General features: G+C 45.8%; 1 protein-coding gene across 3 annotated transcripts in view; it reads right to left on the reverse strand.

Moving 5' to 3' along the window:
- The window catches only part of pcdh17 (protocadherin 17), a 188,039-nt gene that overhangs the window by 10,223 nt on the left and 157,012 nt on the right, over positions 1-20,804 (reverse strand). For 2 of the 3 annotated variants that reach the window (XM_038817901.1, XM_038817900.1), the window contains exon 4: positions 8,993-11,713. The exons of the other annotated variant lie outside the window; for it this stretch is intronic. In XM_038817901.1, the coding sequence (XP_038673829.1) occupies positions 11,022-11,713 (692 nt within the window). In that variant the 3' untranslated portion in view covers positions 8,993-11,021. Of the gene's footprint in view, positions 1-8,992; positions 11,714-20,804 lie in introns of those variants that run through there. 3 annotated transcript variants of the gene reach the window in all.

Here is a 20,804-nt window from a genome sequence, read left to right on the forward strand (position 1 = left end):
GTTACAATTTGGTTACAAGTTTTGTGCAGCACATTATTTTGCGCTTACTTTTAAGAGAGCTTTTGGGTTGTCCTGTTGCAAGGTCTTGTGTTATGAGCATTGACCTAAAAGAATGTCACGTGGTTCATTGTTCTTCTGACTGGTGAGTAAAATATATGATCAGATGCGTTGAAATCTCCGACAAAGTGATATCTACATTGAAAGCTTGTTATATGATGCTGGTTAGACTTTTCCATGAGAGACTGAATAAGAACTGTACTAATTTATTGCAAGGTTACATTTATGTATGTATCTTAAACATTGTTATTTTAACAGTAGCTATTCAATAGGTCACACTATAGTCTGGCAGTAGGTTGACTTATTTGAATTAGCATTGCTACAAAATCATTTTTTTAAAATTTAGAGTACCCAATTATTTTTTCCAATTAAGGGCCAATTTAGCATGACCAGTCCACCTACCGGCACATCTCTGGGTTGTTGGGCGAAACCCACGCAGACACTGGAAGAATATGCAAACTCCACACAGTGATCCCGGGCTGGGATCGAATCGGGATCCTCACCGCTGGAGACAGCAGTGCTAACCACTGCGCCGCTATGCCGCCCTAGCACTGCTACAAAATCATGACCGATTAATTGTTTTGCTTTTCAAAGCTTGGAACAATAATTGTTCAGTTCCATTGATTGGACTTTTATGCTGTTTTGGGACCAGACTGACATTAGCAAATGCAAACTGTTCATCCTCATGTTCTGCAACACAATCAGTTGTATGACTGAGATTACAAAACTCATTTCATCTGAGATGTGGGTTTATTCATCAATTTCGATCATATACAGGACTCCAATGGAACATCTAATTGTCAACAATATACACAATGGGCTCAGGAAGTGTAGAATTTCATATTGTAACAGTCGAGATGTGAAAGAAAAAGTATATTTTTATCATCAGCTGGATTACTTTATAATGTTTTTTTTCAAAATGGACAATGGCTGAGCTGACAAGATGTCTCCAGCTGGTCACATGCCTTCCAGCAGTTTCAAAGTAACAATGGATCCTCGGACGGTGGGTCTGCTCCAATCAACTCCGAACAAAGGCAATTATCCCAATGCAGCAGTTTCGACAAGTGGCTTCATTTATTTAACCCAAAACCAGTGTCTCCAAGAGCAAAAATAATTCTGACTCCAATGAAACAGCTCAAAATTGCAGCCAAAATTTGTCCAATATCGAGGAGGCGTGTCACGTGACCTCCCCAAGCTGTGTTGTAATACTGTCCAGTGGAACTGAACTCAGGCGCCTTCTGTTTCACCTCCAACTGAACAGTATCCAGGCAACAGTCTGTGTCCACAAGAAAACCGGTGGCTCTGGAAAAACGGATCATTCTACAATCAGTCTATCTACCCTTGGGACGAACATTCCCGTTGATTTCTGATTCTGACCTCTGGAAACATGGAAACCCCTACTTATATTTTATATTGGCCAGACTCTGAACCCACTTCCTTTTTCCTTATCCCCTGATAATTGCGAGTGAAAAAGGGGTGGACATTGTGAAATTTCTCTCGCATTTGTGTGCGTTTATGTCTGTAAAATTAAACCAACCCTTTTTGTGTCATCTCACCTGGAGTTTGCGGTGCAAGTTATCATGAGACGATTGGGAAGTTCCAAATCTAAGGGTTGGAGAAATTACGCTATTGTTTATAAAGGGGGAAATCATAATGAAACACCTTTCTGAATACAGATGGGGAGAGAGTGGGAAAATCAGCGCAGTTTAAATTGATCACACCTCCCCCCCCCCACCCCATCCGAGTCATCCGTGCCAGAAAATGGGGGTTCGTCTGAGATTGATCCAATTTGAATTTGACCAGAGTCCAAATTAAGAGACGAGCCAAATTAAAGAGAAGAACCAATTGGAAGCCAGAAGAGCTAAACTTGGTCGTTGGAACTGATTTTAAGAAACGTAACCTACCACAGCAAACTCTTTTAGAGCAACTTGGTAAATTATATTCCAAAGATGAGTTTAGAAGCACTAATCAGTGAAACCCTAGTCTTCCTAAGTTGGAAAGAATCGTCATTTTGGGCACGTTTAGCGGGGTGTTTTTCGAGGGACAGGTTGGTAAGATCTCAGCCCATATTCAACAGCACTAAGTACTGAAAATGAGCGCCTTGAGCTTCTCGCCATTACTGGCGGTCTCGCAGTCTGATTCACCTCACTCACGCCTCAGCAGCTCGCCTCTAACAAGGGAGAGCTGCTTTAAAATGCTCCCTCACCATTTATTCCCAGTCAATACACAAGGGGATGTCGACTTGGCCAGGCTTCTTGATGCTGTGGATGTGAGGCGGAACATCCTGTTCCCCCGAGGGGATCGGAGGACCAGCAGCAGGGTCAGCAATGCCGGTTGGGAGGCAGTGGTAGTGGCTGTCAGTGAGGGCAGTATGACAAGGCTGCCGTACAATGTCAGAAGAACACCAACCACCTCCACTGAGCTGCAAGAGTAAGTTACCACCTCCCTCCTGGCATCAGTTCCGCCTGCCGCCCCTCAAATTCCCAAACTGTGCCCACCCCTCACAGATCACTGGCTGACAACGTTCACCCTCTCCACATCTGATCCTCGTGCTTGTTCCTCAGAACAAACTGGCACCCACCAGCGAAACCTCTCCATGTCCAGGTGTGGTGCCCACATATGCCACCTGCTGTAGACCCTCATGACCCATTGTGTGGCTCACAATGTTCTCTCTTTGTCCCCGCAGGATAAACTAGCCCATGATAAGCGGCAAAGGGCCAACACAGGGGGCAGAGTCGCAGTGATTTCAGTCCTCACTCCCTATGAGGAACAAATCTTGGGGATCACGGGGTTGATCGAGGAGAGAGCAGTAAACAACAGTGCGGTTTGCCTGCACCACAGAGGTGACGGTCCACCATCCCTTGGCTGTGATTGTCCGTGATGGGTCTTTACAATATTTAAAAGATGGCTTGAAGGTCTCACAGTCACAAACGCCTCACACCTCCCTCCACCGGCCCAAGCAGAACTCCTGACCTGGACCACTTTATCCACCCTACCATGCCCCTCCTCCTCGAGCACTGGGACAGTAGCTCCGGTGCCCTTAAGCTGAATGCAGGAAAATGGAATTGGCTACTCACCTCATTTCCCCTCAGAAGTCATCTTGCCATTTTTTAAAAGTACTAAATGACCCCTGTGTAATTTTCGAGCTGGCGAGTTGAATAATTCTAGTGAGGCCATTGCATTTGACTTCAATCTTGATAATGAGATTGAAATAAAAGCAACTGAGGGTGCATGTTATCCTTGCCATCTTTGGGCGAGATCCAGAACCAGAACCAGAGGGACTGGTGAATGGCAAACTAGTTTGCGCCCGGTGCAAATATCGATTTTGGTCTTTCCTGCTATATATCAGTGCTCCCAGATCCACGATGGGCGTGATGCGGTGGTTGAATTGTGTCTTAAGATTTTAGCCAAGAAATTACTCATCAAATTTCTTCCCAAGGCCCCAAAGCCTGAGGTACCCCAAATATTTTTGGAGAAGTTAGACCTCAGTTCCTATCCAGAACAGGGAGAAGAATCCGAACCGAGCATGATTGGGAGACCTGTGATCAAGATAGCAACCATGGCCACATAGATGGGAGAACTGGAAAGGTGGAGGCTCCAGAAAGAGGACCAGGAGAGGGAACAGGATCACCAGCAAAAGATGCTGGAGGTGAGCGTGAAATCTCAAGAAGCAGGGAGGGAATTCCAAAAAAGAGGGAAATAACTAAATTGCTGGAGCAATGCCTTGGTGAGCCCCCAAGCACTGTACCCCGAGAAGTCAGCACAGTTCAGAGAGGCTGGGCAATCTATTCAATTTTAGCAGAATACTGACTTGTGGCAGAGGGCTGGGAAAAGTCCTGAGACGCTGCAGGGAGCGAAAGAACCCAACAGAAATAAGATGGCTTCAGAAAAGCTACCTGAATTTCAAAAGGCTGCAATTCTGCCAGACAAATTGAAAGAAGCCAAGACCAAGCAGTAGAAATCTGCAGAAGGGAAGAATGGTGACAACGATTAAGAAGCCCAAAAGGGTAGAACAGCCCCCACAGACCTCGGGCGAGAGCTGCTCAAAGGTAGCAAGACCAGAAACATTTAATTGGGTCCAGAGAAGGTCCCGAGAGTTCAAAGTAGTTTCTCCAACAATCCCCAATCTGAATATGGATCAGATAAGTCCACAAGCAGGGGAAGAAATAGTGAGGGAGATGCTCCACGTAGCCAAGCACCCAATTTTAGAACAGGGTATTAAGCCCAGAGAGGAAAAGGTCAAAGACTTGCCTGAAGCATAGTTAGTGGAAACTTCTCCGGCTTTAAATAGGGACACAGAAAGTTCCCAGATACAGTCAGCCAATTGAAAAATTCAAAGTCAATTATTTTGTGCTCGTCAAAATGGACAATTGTTGAGAACAGACAAGGGCTGGAATTCTCCATCCGTTCATGCTGGCTGGATTCTCTGGTCGCTGCATTGGGCGGAGTTTTGGCTGAGTGCCAAATTTTCCATTGTCGTGGGCAGTGGTGGTGGGGCGAACACTGATCAGAGAATCCCAGCCAAGATATCTCTGTCTGGCCACATGATGCCTTCCAGCAGTTTCAAATTAACATTGCCCCATGGATGATGGGTCTGCTCCAAGCAAATTTCAATAAAGGCAATCTTTCGCATTTCCTAATCTCCTATAATGGTGTTAATGACCCACGTATTAACTGTTCTATAACGCAATGGTTTTGACAAGAGTATTTCATTTAGTTAACCTGAAACCACTGTCTCCAAGAACAAAAGGAATTCAGACTGTTTGATCTCCAACGTGAGGTAGCGGATTTCTTGACATTTATTCAGGAGAGCTTTTTGTGTCACTATGTAGAAAGGCCAACAAGAGATGGTGAAGTGCGAGATCTAATTCTAGAGAATGAAGGCGGACAGGTGTTCGAGGTGGCAATGGGGGAGCATTTCAGTGACAGTGATCATAATGAAGTACGATTTACGTTTGTCATGGAAAAGGAAAAGGATGGTCTGCAAAAATGGTTTTGGTTTGGGGGAAGGCAGATTTTATTTGAATAAGGCAGAATTTGGCAAAAGTAGACTGGGAACAGCTTCTTGTGGGAAAACTTTAGCAGAGCAGTGGAAGGGGGGTTCAAAATGGAAATAGGGACGTGGTCCGAACATGTTCTCTTCAGGGTGAAATGTAGGAGCAACAAGCCCAGAGATGCTGGATGTCCAGGAATATTCAGAGCTGGATAGGAAAGAAAAAAGAGGCTTTTAGCAGGCATAATGGGAGCAAATCAGCAGAAGCCTTAATGGAGTATAGAAATTGCAGAGAGAATTTAAGAAAACAATTAGGAGAGTAAAGAGGGGGCATGAAAAAGCACTGGCGGGTAAGATTAAGGAGAATCCCAAGCTATTCTATAAGTATATCAAGGGGAAGAGGATAACAAGGGGAAGAGTAGGACCCATTATAGGGGCCAATCTGTGTGTGGAGCCAGAGAACATTGGTAAGGTGTTAAGCGAGTACTTCACATCTATCTTCACTCGGGAGGAGGATGTTGGTACAGAATCCGGTGAGAGGGACTGTGAAGCTCTTGAACAGTTTGACATCGGGAGTGAGGCTTAAAAGTTGACAAATCCCCAGATCTGGATGAATTGTATTCCAGGATGCTGTGGGAGGAATTACAGGGGCCCTGACCCAAATTTGTAAATACTCTCTGGCAGAGGATTGGAGGACAGTTAATCCGGTTCCATCCACACCTGCTGTCAGCCAGCGGGAACTCGGCAAGGAAGGGTCGGGGGGGGTCCAACCCAGAGGGGGGCCTCCGATGTGGCCTGGCCTGCGACCAGGGCTCACCGATCGGCGGGCTGGCCTCCTTTCTTGTGCGCCAGCCTCTATAGTCCTGCGCCATGTTGCGTCGGGGCCGGCGCATTGAAGGAAGCCACTGCCCAGTTCACGCCGGGGTCAGCAACTGGAGTGGCGTGAACCTATAGGGGCCAGAATTGCTGATCCTGAGGCCGTGATCCGCGACGGCGTTTCTAACGGCGTCAACACTTAGCCTCAGGGTCACAGAATCCCACCCCGGATGTATACCTGAGAGTAGTGCAATTGATATAGTTTACATGGATTTCAGCAAAGCCTTTGACTAGGTCCCACATGGGAAACTGATGAAGAAAGTAAAAGCATGGGGCATCCAAGGTAACTTGGCAAGTTGGATCCAAAACTGGCTTTGTGTCAGGATACAGTGGGTGGTGGTAGAAGGCTATTTATGTGATTGGACGTACACAGGGATCAGTGCTAAGCACTTTATTGTTGGTGCTATATATAACCAATGCAGATGTGAATGTGGGGGGGATGATTAATTTGCAGATGACATAAATAGTAAGGAAGTAGGTTTTAGGTTGCAGCAAGATATGGGCAGGTTGGTCAGATAGGTGAGCTGTGGCAGATGGATTTTAACCCTGAAAAGTGTGAGGTGGCGCACTTTGGAAGGAATATCAAGACAAGGAAGCACTTTATGAATGGCAAGACATAGGAAGCTCAGAGGAACCGAGGGATCTTGGGGTACTTACCACAGATTCCTGAAGGCGGCAGACAGGTTAATAGGGTAGTTACGAAGGCATATACTTGCCTTTATCAATCGTGGCACAAAGTACAAGAGTGGGGAGGTTACAGAGGGTGCAGAGGAGATTCACCAGGATATTGCCTGGGATGGAGCATTTGAGCTATGACCCCCACAGGGGGCCAGCACGGCGCTGGAGCGGTTCATGCCGCTCCAGCCTCCCTTCCTGGCGCCAACTGGGTGCCCCACCAACCCGCGCACGCGCAGTGGGGCTGCGCCAACCCGCGAATGCGCGGGGGACTTCCTCAACGTGCTGGCCCCAAGGCAACATGGCATGGGGGTTCAGGGGTCAGCCGCGTAATAAAATAGGGACAGAGCTAGAGAGGCCGGCCGTCGATTGGTGGGCCCCGATCGCTGGCCAGACCCCATCGGAGGCCACCCCGGGTGAAGGAGCGCTTTTCCCTGCCCAACAGCCGCGCCCCTGACCCTACACGCAGAGTTCCTGCTGGCTGCGAGCAGGTGCCAACGACGCCGGCGCGACTCTGCCGTTTCCGCTTGGCCCATCAAGGCCAGAGAATCAGCGGCCTGCGACCGCCGCTGCGCCAAACACGCCGGCGCAAATGGCGCCGAGTCTCCGCTCCTCGGAGAATCGCCTGCCCACGTCGGACCGGCACCGTGGGAAAAAATGTCACGATCAGCGATTTTCCAATACGGCGCGGCATGGGAGAATCCCTAGCCTCCTCAGCCTGACAGCTGAAGAATAGTCCAGGCAGTTCAATGAAGAATCAATGATGGAACACTTTCCATTTGCTAACGTCCGCTCCGTAGCTGTTACAAGTGTCGGAGGCTTTCTTCAAAGTCCACAACCTTGAAAAGGCTCCAATACTTGCACTCGTCTGTGATTGAGTTTAGTGATTCAAACACAGCTGCTTGGGGGATTGTATAATTTTTCTCTTCACGCTTGAATGCATCTTCAGTACCCACTTTGATGTAAACCACAATGTTAATAAATACGCTTGCTATGATTGACTACTCACCACATCAAAGGGGCTGAGTGGTTTCACTTCCTCTTTTTCACAGCAGAAAACACTTAGCTCCTTAGATGTGGTGAGGTGGTGCCTGATTGGGGGCAGGGGATCGGTCACCTTCATGTGAGCATGGTGTGGTGGGGGTGACCCGTTTTTCCCATGGTGGGAGGGGGTAGGATACCCCTCCTTGTCAGCAGGGGGGGCGAATCAGGATTTGTGTTGTAGGGGAGGAGGGTGGCCTGCCGCCAGACTTTGTGATTGGGGCACCTGCTCAAAATGACGATCCGATACCGGAATTCTGATGGAATCTGGCAAGCACATCACCATGCACAAATTTCCATGGTTAAGAAGTGAGACCTGCAACTGGGTGACCCCTCCAAGTGCGAGCGGAGACCAATCCCGTTTCTCCGCTAGTGGGAGCATACACCGGAATGGACAACCCTGGTGTGTGACTCCCTAACTCCAGGAAACAGCCTGTGCTGTCTGCCATCAAGCTGGTGGCAACAGAAAGAACTCTGGCCTTCATCAAACCTGCAATCTGCTGGAACCTTAGAACCAGGTCAACTCACTCTATCTGCCTTCTCCCATCGAGGAAGTCTCGCTCTGGAATGACTGATCACCCTACAATCAGTCAACCTCCCCCTTGAAAGAAACATTCCAGTTGATGTCTGATTCTGGACACATGTAAAACCCCTACATGTATTTCATTCTGGTCGTGCCCTGAACCCTCCTCTTTTTCCCTGATCTCCCATTTATTGTGAGTATAAAAAGCGTGGATGTTGCAAAACCCCACTCATGTGTTGTGAAAATAAAACAACCCTTTCCCTTAGCTTGAGTTTGCTGTGTAAGTTATTACTAGATAATTGGGACATTGCAAATTTAAGGTTTGGGGAAAATACCCACCAATTATAAAGGGGCAAATCAGAATAAGAAAAATACCTTTCTGCTTACAGATGGGTGAAGAGTGGGAAAATCAGGCAGCTTAAATTGACCCCCCCCCTCCCTAACAATATTTTCGAAAAGGTTTTTAAACTGATAGTTGTCATCAGGACAGTGGCACTCTTTTAATATCTAATGATGTGGAGATGCTGGCGTTGGACTGGGGTGGACACAGAAAGAAGTCTTACAACACCAAAAATCCAACAGGTTTGTTTGGAGTCACTGTGACATCAGTTTTCTTCACCCGAGGCACTCTTGCAATAAGGATGTATTTTTGTCCGACCTGCTAAACAGGAATGCAATTTGTTGGCAACCAGATAAATGATTTTGACCGTTACAGTACCTTGCATTACTCATTGGAGCTACACATCAGTAATCACAGGCAGGCGTCCTGTGATACATACAATGCAGAATACCTCTGGGGGTTTAATGAATGCAAAAACATGTATCACTGATGTTAGTAATTGCTTTAATTCTTTGTCCTCATTTTCCAGATAGATCACATTAAAACACAGCCATTTAACAATAGCAGTTGAGTTATTCCATACAACATATGCTGTTCTCACCAGTTGCCCAGTGTAGCTCTGAGCCCTATGGGGTGACAGGGAATGATAAATGCAGAGCATCTACCCAAGGACCAAGGGGGGCTGGGGAAGTCAGGACCTCAATCAGGCTTCATTCAATTACATTTCACGTCAACAAACCTTGATAGCAAAAATCTCTCCTGAATACTGCTCTGATTAATGATGCTTGATGCCAAATAATGTAATTAGGCAATAATGAGTGGGTGTATATTATGTTGGCTATCAAGACTAGCTGTTGACCTTGGTGACTTCTACTCAAATTAGAAAATAAATAGCCTGAAAGTACAGCTTAATAAGTCTGTGCAATTACCTCATTGCTATTCAGCATTACTTTTTTTTATTTTGTTGTTAATTAAAATGTTGAGGTCATGTTTTTATTAAGTTGATAGGGACTTAATGGAAAACATTTCACAGTAAATGGACAGTAACGTGACTAAATAATGAAGAAGCAATGAAGTGACTAAATTATTAAGCCAGGATGTGGTTCTGTTTTAGCTATCAAGTTGAGTTCACCTGACATCAGTTGATTCTACATAAATGCAGCGCACACAAAAAAAACTCAACAATATAGAAACGTTTCAAAATATGGAGACAATTCCAAGATATTACTGACAAATACACATTTCTAATTCAGTCACCATACTTTGAATGGTTGATATACTTGAAGGGTTACTTTGAAGCATACATTACTGGTTTGTTAAACAGAATCTGCTTGTGTACACTGCTTCCCACATTTCAAAGGGGAAAAGGGGAAAATAGTGAAATTAAACTCATAGAGTTCGACAGCTACTAAGGCAACATTTGCCAAATACAATATAAGCCCAAATATTTTGCAACACAACTATATATTAATTTAATAAAATACACAATATAGCTCTTAGTACAATTAACAAGTTTGGCTCATATGCACTGATATTGCAATAAATCAATTAAAAAGCTAGATTCAGTGTAAACACTCCGTGATTCTTACATTTGCACATCAATATGTTTTGCTTTGCTAGTACTTAATCGGTATTCCCCATAACGAGTCATTTTAGTGTCCATCTACAAATATGGAACAGTATTTCTTCATCTGGGACACAATATATTATACCATTGGACAATAATATGGTGACAACATTTTGATGACTAAAATGCAGAGGAGGAATTTAAACAACTGGACACTAAAATGTCACTCTTTGGTAGTACAGCTTAGAGAATAACCAGAATAACCATTTTGTACTTGTTTTGTATTAGGTCTGAGAGCATGGGGCAAATGTTTTTTGTTTAAACAACACATTTTACAGAAATATTTTAAAGTGGGTTTATACAAAATATCTAGATGTGCATCATTGCATAATGATCCAGAATGAAATATCCCATGAGGTGGCAATCAATGATGCAATGTTCACTGCAGATAAGCCTAGTTCATAAGGACACCTACATCAGCTGACAATAACTGTACACTCTGAATTTAAAGATTTACAATGTTTACTGGAAAGCTGATACCTGCTTCTTATCAATTCTGCCTCTCATTGTTTCTGTTAAACAATGTATTTTTGTATGCAGAGCTGTATTCACTGGTCAGCTTGACAGCACCTGCATTTTCCACTTTTTCATTCCAAGGAAGGGCATATATTGAGATTGTCAATTCAATTCAGTGAATGAAACATAGACATTTTTCGTAACTATTCTGGTGGAAACAAGTATTTTCTGTTTTCTTAGACACAACAAAAACCAATGAGAAGTGCGCACAAGGGCACTTTGAATTCTAACTCACAGACATCAACCAATATCATCTTTCCTGGTATTCTGCCATTGGTGCTTTACCACCTGAAAAATAAAATGCTGCCTTGAGGCTTTTGAGTGAGTCATCCTTTAGAAGAAAGGTAGTCAACTGTCACTAATTATACAGTGTTCACTTTCTCACAGTTGAAGGGTCATTTCCTCGACAATCTTGCAATAGCTTGTCGATTTCTCGAACTACCTGCTCAGCGTCCACACCTTCCCGGCCTAGCTCCCGGCTAGAAGGTTCGTAGTGGTCCAGGACGGTGTCCACCTCATTGAACTCCCGGCCAACTCTGGAGTGTACATCTGCAAAGACCGTTGCCACTGCTTCAGGTGTAATAAAGTGGCTGTCACGTTGTTTATCAGGTGATGGGTAGTGGGTATCAGATGTCAAATATTGGGCAGTTGACTCTGTTGATGTGTCAGCCATTTTCTGCTTCACCTCAAATGCAACCAGAGGTCGTTTACTTGAGCTGTTACTGCCTGCAACTGAAGTCTTGTCTGGACTGCTTGCAGCTGATGAAACCTCTTGCAAGAGAGGACTTAGAGCACGCTTAGCTTTTAAATAGGGTTTTACATTTGCAACGAGAATGGTGTGCTCTCGTTTGTCCTTCCCAAAAGTACAGAAAGTTTTTTTCCCAGCAGGAGTCGTGCTTTCTTGAGTCTCAGATTCAACTGTGGCCTCTACTGCTGGTACAAAAAGATTCCGGCGATAATCCGAACATTCAGCTTGGTTCGAGACAGGGAACTGAGGCATCCAACACTTGTCGGAATGACCTAACACACGGCATTCATCTGTACAGTTGACACAGTCCTCCTTCTCTGCAGAAAAAACAAGCAAAACCTATTACGCCTTAGAAAAACAAACGTTTTAGTCAGTGAAATATTCAAACTAAAGCAGTTTAATCAGCTGCCTGGGTAACCAAAATCAGAGGTTTGCAGCATTGGAACAAGTGTCACCTTAAGCAGTCAGATCTCAAATGGCAGCACGGTAGCATTGTGGTTAGCACAATTGCTTCACAGCTCCAGGGTCCCAGGTTCGATTCCCGGCTAGGGTCACTGTCTGTGCGGAGTCTGCACGTTCTTCCCGCGTGTGCGTGGGTTTCCGCCGGGTGCGCCGGTTTCCTCCCACAGTCCAAAGATGTGCGGGTTAGGTGAATAGGCCATGCTAAATTGTACTTAGTGTCCAAAATTGCCCTTAGTGTTGGGTAGGGTTACTGGGTAATGGGGGTAGGGTGGAGGTGTGGGCATGGGTAGAGTGCTCTTGCTCTTTCCAAGAGCCGGTGCAGACTTGATGGGCCAAAGGGCTCCTTCTGCACTGTAAATTTTATGAAAGTCTAAAATAACTCGATTGTAAACAATATTAAATAACAAAGTGACATTTTCTCAATAGTTACATGTCGCATCTACACTCAACAAAAACCTCGTGCTCAATGTGTACCTTGGCTGAATAAAGGTCAATTTAAATGCCATGTTATAAAATACAGTTATTAAAATGCATTAGAAATATCACAAAATGAGTGGATGTTTGAGAGTAATTCCCAGATTTAAATTACTTTACAATAGTCTTTCTGCAATTAAAACGCTGAGATAAACACGTTCTGAAACACATTGGAGACCAGATTTTCATTATTTGTTGATATTAGTGTAACATGCTTCATATAAAAAATACCTTATGGATTTAAAGGCTGGAAACCACGAAGTGAATTTTTAAAAAGACTAAAGTCAAATTTGAATGACCTGAAACCACTGTCAAAGATGGCTGCACATTTAAATCACTTTACCTTCACATTCCAAAATTATTGACATGTGGACATTGTGACATTGAACCAAGAAAGACCACTGAGGCAAGGAATCAACCTTCAAGAGGGTATACCTTAACTTTACCAGACTATGCATTGCTTTATCTGCTCTCCCCCCACACCCACTCTGCAATCTACGTGTGTGTGTATGGACCTTGGGCGGGATTCTCTGACCCTGAGGCTAAATGTTGACGCCTTCGTAAACGCCGTCGCGTTTTACGACGACGTCAACAGGCCCCCAGGAGCAGCGATTTTGAGCCCTACACGAGGCCAGCACGTCACCGAGCGCCACACGCCGCTCCACCTGCCGATGCCAGCGTCAAATGGGCGCTGCGTGTCTGCGCATGCGCACTGCGACCGGCGCGACTGTACGCAGGTTTCCTTCTCCGCGCCGGCCCCGACGCAACATAGCGTAGGGCTACAGGGGCCCGAGCGGAGAAAACAGGCCCACAGCCCGCGAGGCCGGCCCGCCGATCAGTAGGCCCCAATCGCTGGCCAGGCCACAGTGGAGGCCCCCAACCCCCCTCGGGGTCGGACCCCCCCTCCCCTACCACCAGGCTGCCACCGAAAGGATACACGCCGAGGTCCCGCAGGGTAAGACCACACGTGGACGGCACCGGCGGGACACGGATTCTTTTTTTGTGGCGCTCGGCCCATCCCGGATGGTGTATTGCCGGGGGGAGGCCGCCGGCGCTGCGCCAATTCTCTGCTCACTGAAGAACCAGCGGACAGACGTTGGGGCGGCCTCGCGCGATTTGCGCCCGGCCCAGCTATTCTCCGACCCAGCATAGGCTGAGAGAACCCCGCCCCTTGACTTTGTGGGTGTGTGAAAGTTGGAGCATTTTGTTATATTTTTCTTTGACCAGGCATTATGGACGGAGAAAGAGATGGACGGATAACCTCTCCCATTTCTCCTCACCTCTTGGACGTCCGCAATACTATGTGTTTAGAGAGTGTCTTTTACCATTGCTGAGTTAGGACTTTTAGTAATTGACATGAAACAGACTTTTGGATAAGTTTACATAAGAAAATAATGTTTATTCACACAACACCCCAGAATGTAAATACTCATTTCTTTATGCACAGACAAACATACAAGTAAAATTGGATTCTAGAGGAAGAAGCATGTAGCTGGACCAATAACAATGTCAGAAGCAAATTGTAGTTCAGAATGAATCCTTTAAGGTGTACATGGTGCTTTCTGGGTAAGTTCACTCTCGTGGTTCATTAGAGATGAATGGAAGTTGGAAGTTTCTGGATTTCCAAAGTTATGGTAGAATTTCTGTAGAGGTGAATCTTTGCAGGTGAAAACAAATTTATCCTCTTTACATTTTCTGGGTTAACTGGTTTCCTCTGGTTGGAGAAACGCTCGCTCCTGTTCTGGTAGTTTCTGGCCTGATATCCCTCTGGTTCTTAAGGGTAAAAGTTGATGGGCAGCACGGTGGCACAGTGGTTAGCCCTGCTGCCTCACAGCACCGAGGTCCCAAGTTCGATCCCAGCTCTGGGACACTGTCCCTGTGGAGTTTGCACATTCTCCCCGTGTTGCGTGGGTTTCGTCCCCTCACCCCAAAGATGTGCAGGTTAGATGGATTGGCCATGTTAAATTGCCACTTAATTGGAAAAAATAAATTGGGTACTCTAAATTTATTTTTAAAAAGAGTAAAATTTGATCATATGATCAACACTTCTATTGCCTACCCAGAATGATTTGCAAGTCAAGAGCTATTGCTATACAATGAGAAAATAGATGGGTTATTCATACCTACTTAAGATGAACTAATTTTTGTTTAGTCCTTTGCTAAGCTTTGAACTTGGAAGTCTGGACTTGTGTTTTGGGCTAATACCCAATTAACAGTGTGAACTTACAAGTGACTTTGCATTCAAGGGTGGACATTCCATCCATGGGCTTTTACATTTTAAGAACTTTCTGGGAGCATGTTTAGACATGAGTTCATCCTTCATCTGTCCAGAAATCAAAAAAGGTCACCTGGTGCTCAGCAGCATTTTGATTATGTTACAAGTTCCATGTTGACTGAAGTTCATATCCATAAAGTTTGGAATATGATATACTTAATGGGCATGACATACGTTACGTACCTGTAGTTAGGGGGTCCCTGTGGGGAGGGGGGGGTCCTTTAATTAGGGGGTATCTGTTGGAGGTTCCTTTAGTTATAGGGTCCCTAGAGGGAGTCTCCCTATTAAGGGGTCCCTAGGGGGTTTCCCTATTAAAGGGGTAACTTGGATGGGTCTCCGATTTGGGGGCCTCTTGGGCTGATCTCCCATCTTTGGGGGGCTCTGTTAGAGGAAGGATCGGCAGGTTTTGCAATGAGAGGGGGGAGGTTAGCCTTCGGATGGACTTTTGGGGCAAATCCCTAAGCGAGTTAGCCCTTTGGCCCACCACGAAGACAACCACATCAGGCTCACGCTTGGTGAGACATGTTGTGGTTCAAGCCCACGTGATTCCTGGCCCAGGGGAACGGACAATCACGGAGAGCCAGAGAATAGAATGCCTGACCCGCTAAGTGGATGCAAATGGGTCATTAAGACCTGTTTGTATTAATTTACATCCTCCCATTGGCACGCGGGTGTGAACCCCGATCCTGCCGCCAGCGAGGAGGTCGGAGCATTGCGTTTGGTCTGCGCCCGCCAATGCTAGTCACCGATCCCGATTTTTTTGGATTCTCCGCCGCATCGCGACCCCATTACCGGAGGTGGGTGGCGGAGAATCCAGGCCCAGGATTTTCTCATAAGGGTCATTGTAGCAGTACGATTTAAGTCATTAGTAATTTTTCTCTTTTTAACTCGAAGGAGCTTTTCAGAAAAAGCAAACTTGCATTTTTCTCGCCCATCTCCAGATGTTTTACAGCTAATGAAATATGTTTACTATAATGTAGGGAATGCGACAGCCAATTCGCATACAGAAAACCCTAACAAACAGAAATGTGATTTTTGTGAACTGGATTGCGGGGATCAATATTGGCAGGACAACTCCCCTGTTTTTATTAAAAAATTATGTCATGGAATTCTTTACGTCCACCCAAAAAGGCAGGTAGGGCCCTGGTTTCAGAATACCGCCTGCACTGAATCTTGATTTTGTGGTGAAACCCTGGAATGGGACTTGAACCTGGGACCTTACAACTAAGATTGTTACCAATTGAGCCACAGCTGGCAGTCTGAACTACTGGAATTGTTGGGGGCTAATGCAGCATTATACCTTGTTGTTATTATGACCTACCCTTTTAATACAAATTGATTTGCATTTATATTGCACCTTTCATCACATTGCAACATTCCAAAGGGCTTTACAATCAATGCGGTACTTCCAAAGCGTAGTTACTGCTGGAGTGCAGGGAAATGCAGCAATCATTTTGCACACAGCAAGGTTCTAAAAACAGTAATGACGAGATAAACATATATTAAGTAGCCGATGGAGAAGACTTCCGCTATTCAGTAAATGTAGCATTGCCATAAATATCCCAAGATTCCCTATCTTCACTATCTCTGGTAAAGTACTTTCTTTACGTTACTTCATGGAAAGTTTGACACTGCCTGCAGTTTTGTGAAGTGAGCTTGGCTTGGCAGGGCTATTCTTCAGGGCGACTGAGAGCTACTGAGAAGAGCTGGTGGCTCTGCTGGCAGAACAAGCACAGACTCTGCTGCCAAAGGCAGAGACCACCATATTTTCTGGCCCTGAGTGGGTTGAGATATGGCTTGCTGATGGCTGATCTTGCCAAACAGCACCCAATCTGCAGGGAATGGAGCATAATCTGGAACAAAATAAGCAAAGGGTCAATTCCACAGTGGTAAAGCGTTCTCAGATTTGCAGAGCCGTACGTATTAAATAAGGAATGAGACGATTTATGAATTTCACAGTTCGTACAACAACTTGCATTTATATAGTAACACTATATAATGTAGCAACACTTTTCAAGCACTTTTCAAGAAGGTTAGCCGCCAAAACTTAACACTTAGCCAGAGGCGATATCAGGTTCGATGATCAAAAGCTCGGGGTCCGATAGGTAAATCACTAGCAACATCTTCAAAAAACAGAGGACATCAAATTATGAACATATTTGTGGCCCGGTGGTGGCCACCATCAGCCCGATGTTTGTCGGCTATTATTTTGATCCAACTCAAGAGATTTGAGTAAAAAACCCATACTGACATTTAGTGCAGTGCAAAAGGATTGCTCCACTGTCAGAGATGCATTCTTTGGAACAAACTGTTGAAATAAAGTGTAAAAATGCAACTGCACCATTCAAAGAAGACAGACACCTTCCCATTGTCCATACAATATATATAACTCAACCAATGTTATTGTTTGTGGGACTTTGATGTGTGCTAGCATGTTTCTTACATTTGAATAGTAAATTCAAAAGTACTTCATTGGGTGTAAAGTGGATTGGCACCTCCTGAGGTAATGAAAGATGCTGCAACTGCAAACCGCAGGTGCCTGGCCAAAATCGAAGTACCCGCCCGGCGCCGATTTGGGCACCATGTCCCTCGCTGGTGGCGATAATGAGGTTTGCGCTGATAGCGGCATGGAAAACCGGCATTTACATGCATTTAAATGTGATTAGTGGGTTGGACACAGTATGCTCCGTCATTCCACGATGCTCCACTCCTCTCAGGCGGAGGTCTCGTGGGTGTGAATTACCATAAGTATGTACAAACTTGGACTGGGTGACATGGCTGCAGAGGGGGAGCAGGAGGCTAAAAAAGCACTGAAAACTCTTCGAAAATGGGGTTACTGGGGGATTGGTGCCCAGGCTGGGGGCAGTAGCAGGTAGTGACTTGTTGCCAAGTATGTGGACTTGGGGTGTTTCTCTTGGGATTGTTATGGCCTGGCTCAGACCACCATTGCTGCAGTCTGGCTTTTAAATGTACCCCTTTGGTGTTACTTACAGGTTCCTGGTTGCTCACACTGCTGAGTGCTGTCTGAATCCTTTAAATGCTCATAAGGTCTCTGGTCATCTGAAAGAGGGCCGTTCCTCTAGGTGCCCTCCTACCCCAGCTGTATCAGGGCCAAGCTCAATCAGGAACCCACCAGGTTTTGGTATTCTTCAAAAGTGCTGCCCCTTGAGCATGGGCAGCACAGTAGCATTGTGGATAGCACAATCGCTTCACAGCTCCAAGGTCCCAGGTTCGATTCCGGCTTGGGTCACTGTCTGTGTCGAGTCTGCACATCCTCCCCGTGTGTGTGTGGGTTTCCTCCGGGTGCTCCGGTTTCCTCCCACAGTCCAAAGATGTGCAGGTTAGGTGGATTGGCCATGATAAATTGCCCTTCGTGTCCAAAATTGCCCTTAGTGTTGGGTGGGGTTACTGGGTTATGGGGATAGGGTGGAGGTGTTAACCTTGGGGAGGGTGCTCTTTCCAAGAGCCGGTGCAGACTCAATGGGCCGAATGGCCTCCTTCTGCACTGTAAATTCTATGATCTATGATCATTGCAGAAAAACATGGGATCAGCAGAGTTCACCCCAACCAGAGGATACCTGCACCGTGTCCTATTGAACCCTCTCTAGTTCTCTGCCTCTCTCACGGCACAGGACTCATCAGTGACTCCACCCCTCCGGATCACCAGCTGTCTCCTGCTGCTGAGGCTGGAAGTGCTGACTGCCTCTGTCACTACTTCCCAGGTAGTGTTCTGGAGGGCAGGCTTGAGTCTGTGGCCCACGCTAGAGAAGGTGTCCCCTCCACTCCTCACTGGCATGGAACTGTAGGTCCACCTCGGACTCCCGACCTTGTGGGGCTGGTCTTCTCTGAGCCATTTTGGTAGCTGCAGTGTGTGTGTGGTAATTAAAACAGCTCCAGCTGCCAGATTCTTTGGCGCTAACTCCGGCCCCAGTGGTTAGATGTTCGCTGGGCCGGGAATTACTTGGAATTTCCGGCCACAGAGTGCTGGCCCATTAGCAGGTCCTGAATTGCTCCAGAAAGAGCACCCCCAACAGGAATGCAAACTGCACACTATTCAGTCCCGGCGTCTGGCCGCATCCTGCCGGAACAGAGAGCCCTCGCCTGGTATTCCTAATGGCCATTACTCTGCAATGAGCGGGACCCAGACCCAGAGCGGGACCCAGGCATCGACTGGCCTCGTTGAGGAGACCTTAGCTGGGCACCGTTCAGTACTGGTCCTCACTAATGGGGACCAAATGGAGCGGTGCCTGGGAGGTCTCCCAGGCGATTGGAGGCTCCTGGCTGGTCGGCCTCTGGGCAGGGTGGCACCATGGCACTGCTGGTGTCACCTGGGATCCTTGGCACTGCCAGCCAGGTGCCTGTGTCAGCGTACCCAGGTGGCAATGCCAGACACATTTTTTGCCGGCGCCGGGACTGGGGGTGCCCTGTCCATGTGAGGTGGGGTGCGGTGAGGGGGCTCAATGACCCTCTAATAGGTGAGTTGGGGGCTTGAGAGATTGGGACACCATTTAAAAATGGTGTGCTGATCTCTTCCTGCACGGAGGAGTTTTGCTCGCCGGAGCACTAAGAAAAACAAAGTGCTGGAAGATAGCGAGGTCATATTCTTCTTTAGTTAGATCGTGCCTAGTCTCCCAAATGGAGAATTTTGCTCCTCAACATTAATCTGTACTAACTTATCAAAATAACGAAAATATCAGCAGGGTTTTGCTGCAGTGTTGTGGTTGAAAATAGCCTCTCCTGTGCACTTCTGTTCACAATAAATTTGTTTGAAAGTCTTATTTAATTTGCCAAGTGGTGATGCTGAGCAGAGGCCAGATGCTTCGCCACTGGAAGCAAAGTAAAAATCTGGGAGTGATTTATGCCAGGTTCTTTGTGACATGAATTTGGAAATATTTAGTTAGAAAGCGCAGGGGTCTCCTGCTCACTAATCTGCCAGGGAACAGCAGCAGGTGCAGGGTTAGAGGAAGAAAGGGAAGAACGCCACATTTAAAGAACGGACACAATAATGCAATTTGATCGAAATTTGCAGCAGGATGTCTAAAATTTTTCAAACAATTTATACATTGTTCTCTCCTGATAACTAGGTTGTACAAGTGACCTTGCAGGCTCTTTCATTGAAGCAGCTGAGTTCCTTTACTTACAGACCCTTGACATGGTTTCATTTAAGTTCTCCTTTTAACAACGTAAGTATATCTGGTACTTGATGAAAAGCACCTGTTCAAGCACAGATGCCGATTATCCGTGAGTGATAAACGAGCCTCATCGTCTGGGTTGGAGTCACTAGGTTCACAGCCTCCCTCGTTGGTACTCAGAAATCTCCCCTCTTAGTAACTTGTGACTCCACTATTCTCCAAAAAGGAAAGAACTTAAAGTTAGATTTTATGATGTTCTAAAAATGCAAAAAGACTACATTATATATATGGGGCCCAAAATAGTTTTTCTTCATTCATAGGATGTGAACAGAACAGGACAGTGATGCAACTCCAAGTCAATATGCTGTGCGACTTGGAGGGGAACTTGCAGATGGTGATGTTCCCATGTGCCTGTTATGTTTACTCTTTAAGGTTGTAGCGATCGCAGATTTGGAAGCTCCAGCTGAAGGATCCTTGGTGAGTTGCTGCAGTGCAGCTTGTAGATCGTACTGACTGCTGTCAGTGTACATTGATGGTGGAGGGAGTGAATGTTTAAGATGGTGAATGATCCAAGTTACAGAAAAACAACAAATATATACATTATATATGTATGTACACATACATGTATGAATGATGAAAATATTCAATAATAGATGGATATTACTGTACTTGAACTATAACGATGTGTGAACAGCTGATTGAATTGTCTAAAATAACCAAGAGTTTAATATATTTTCAAGTGGTAGCTTTGTAATTGGTGTCTATAGTACAGTAGTATAGCGATAATGGATTGGATTGGACTAGTAATCCAAAAGACTGGGCAAATTATCTAGAAATAAAAGTTCAAATCCCGCCAGGTTTGCTGGAGAATTTCTTTTTTCTGTTTTTCCCATTTTACTTAAGGTTGCCACAATGCTGGTTGATTGCCCTTTTCCATTCCTCCTGTCAGTCAGCCATTCCTCTTCCAAACCTGCGGTGTTGGAAGTCGCTCACAACCACATCTTTCCATCTGGCTTTAGACCTTCCTCTTCTCCTTCTTTCTGGCAGTTCCATCGCCATCATTCA

The sequence above is a fragment of the Scyliorhinus canicula genome, chromosome 14, assembly GCF_902713615.1.
Source record: "Scyliorhinus canicula chromosome 14, sScyCan1.1, whole genome shotgun sequence".
In the NCBI taxonomy this organism is placed as follows: Eukaryota; Metazoa; Chordata; class Chondrichthyes; order Carcharhiniformes; family Scyliorhinidae; genus Scyliorhinus; species Scyliorhinus canicula.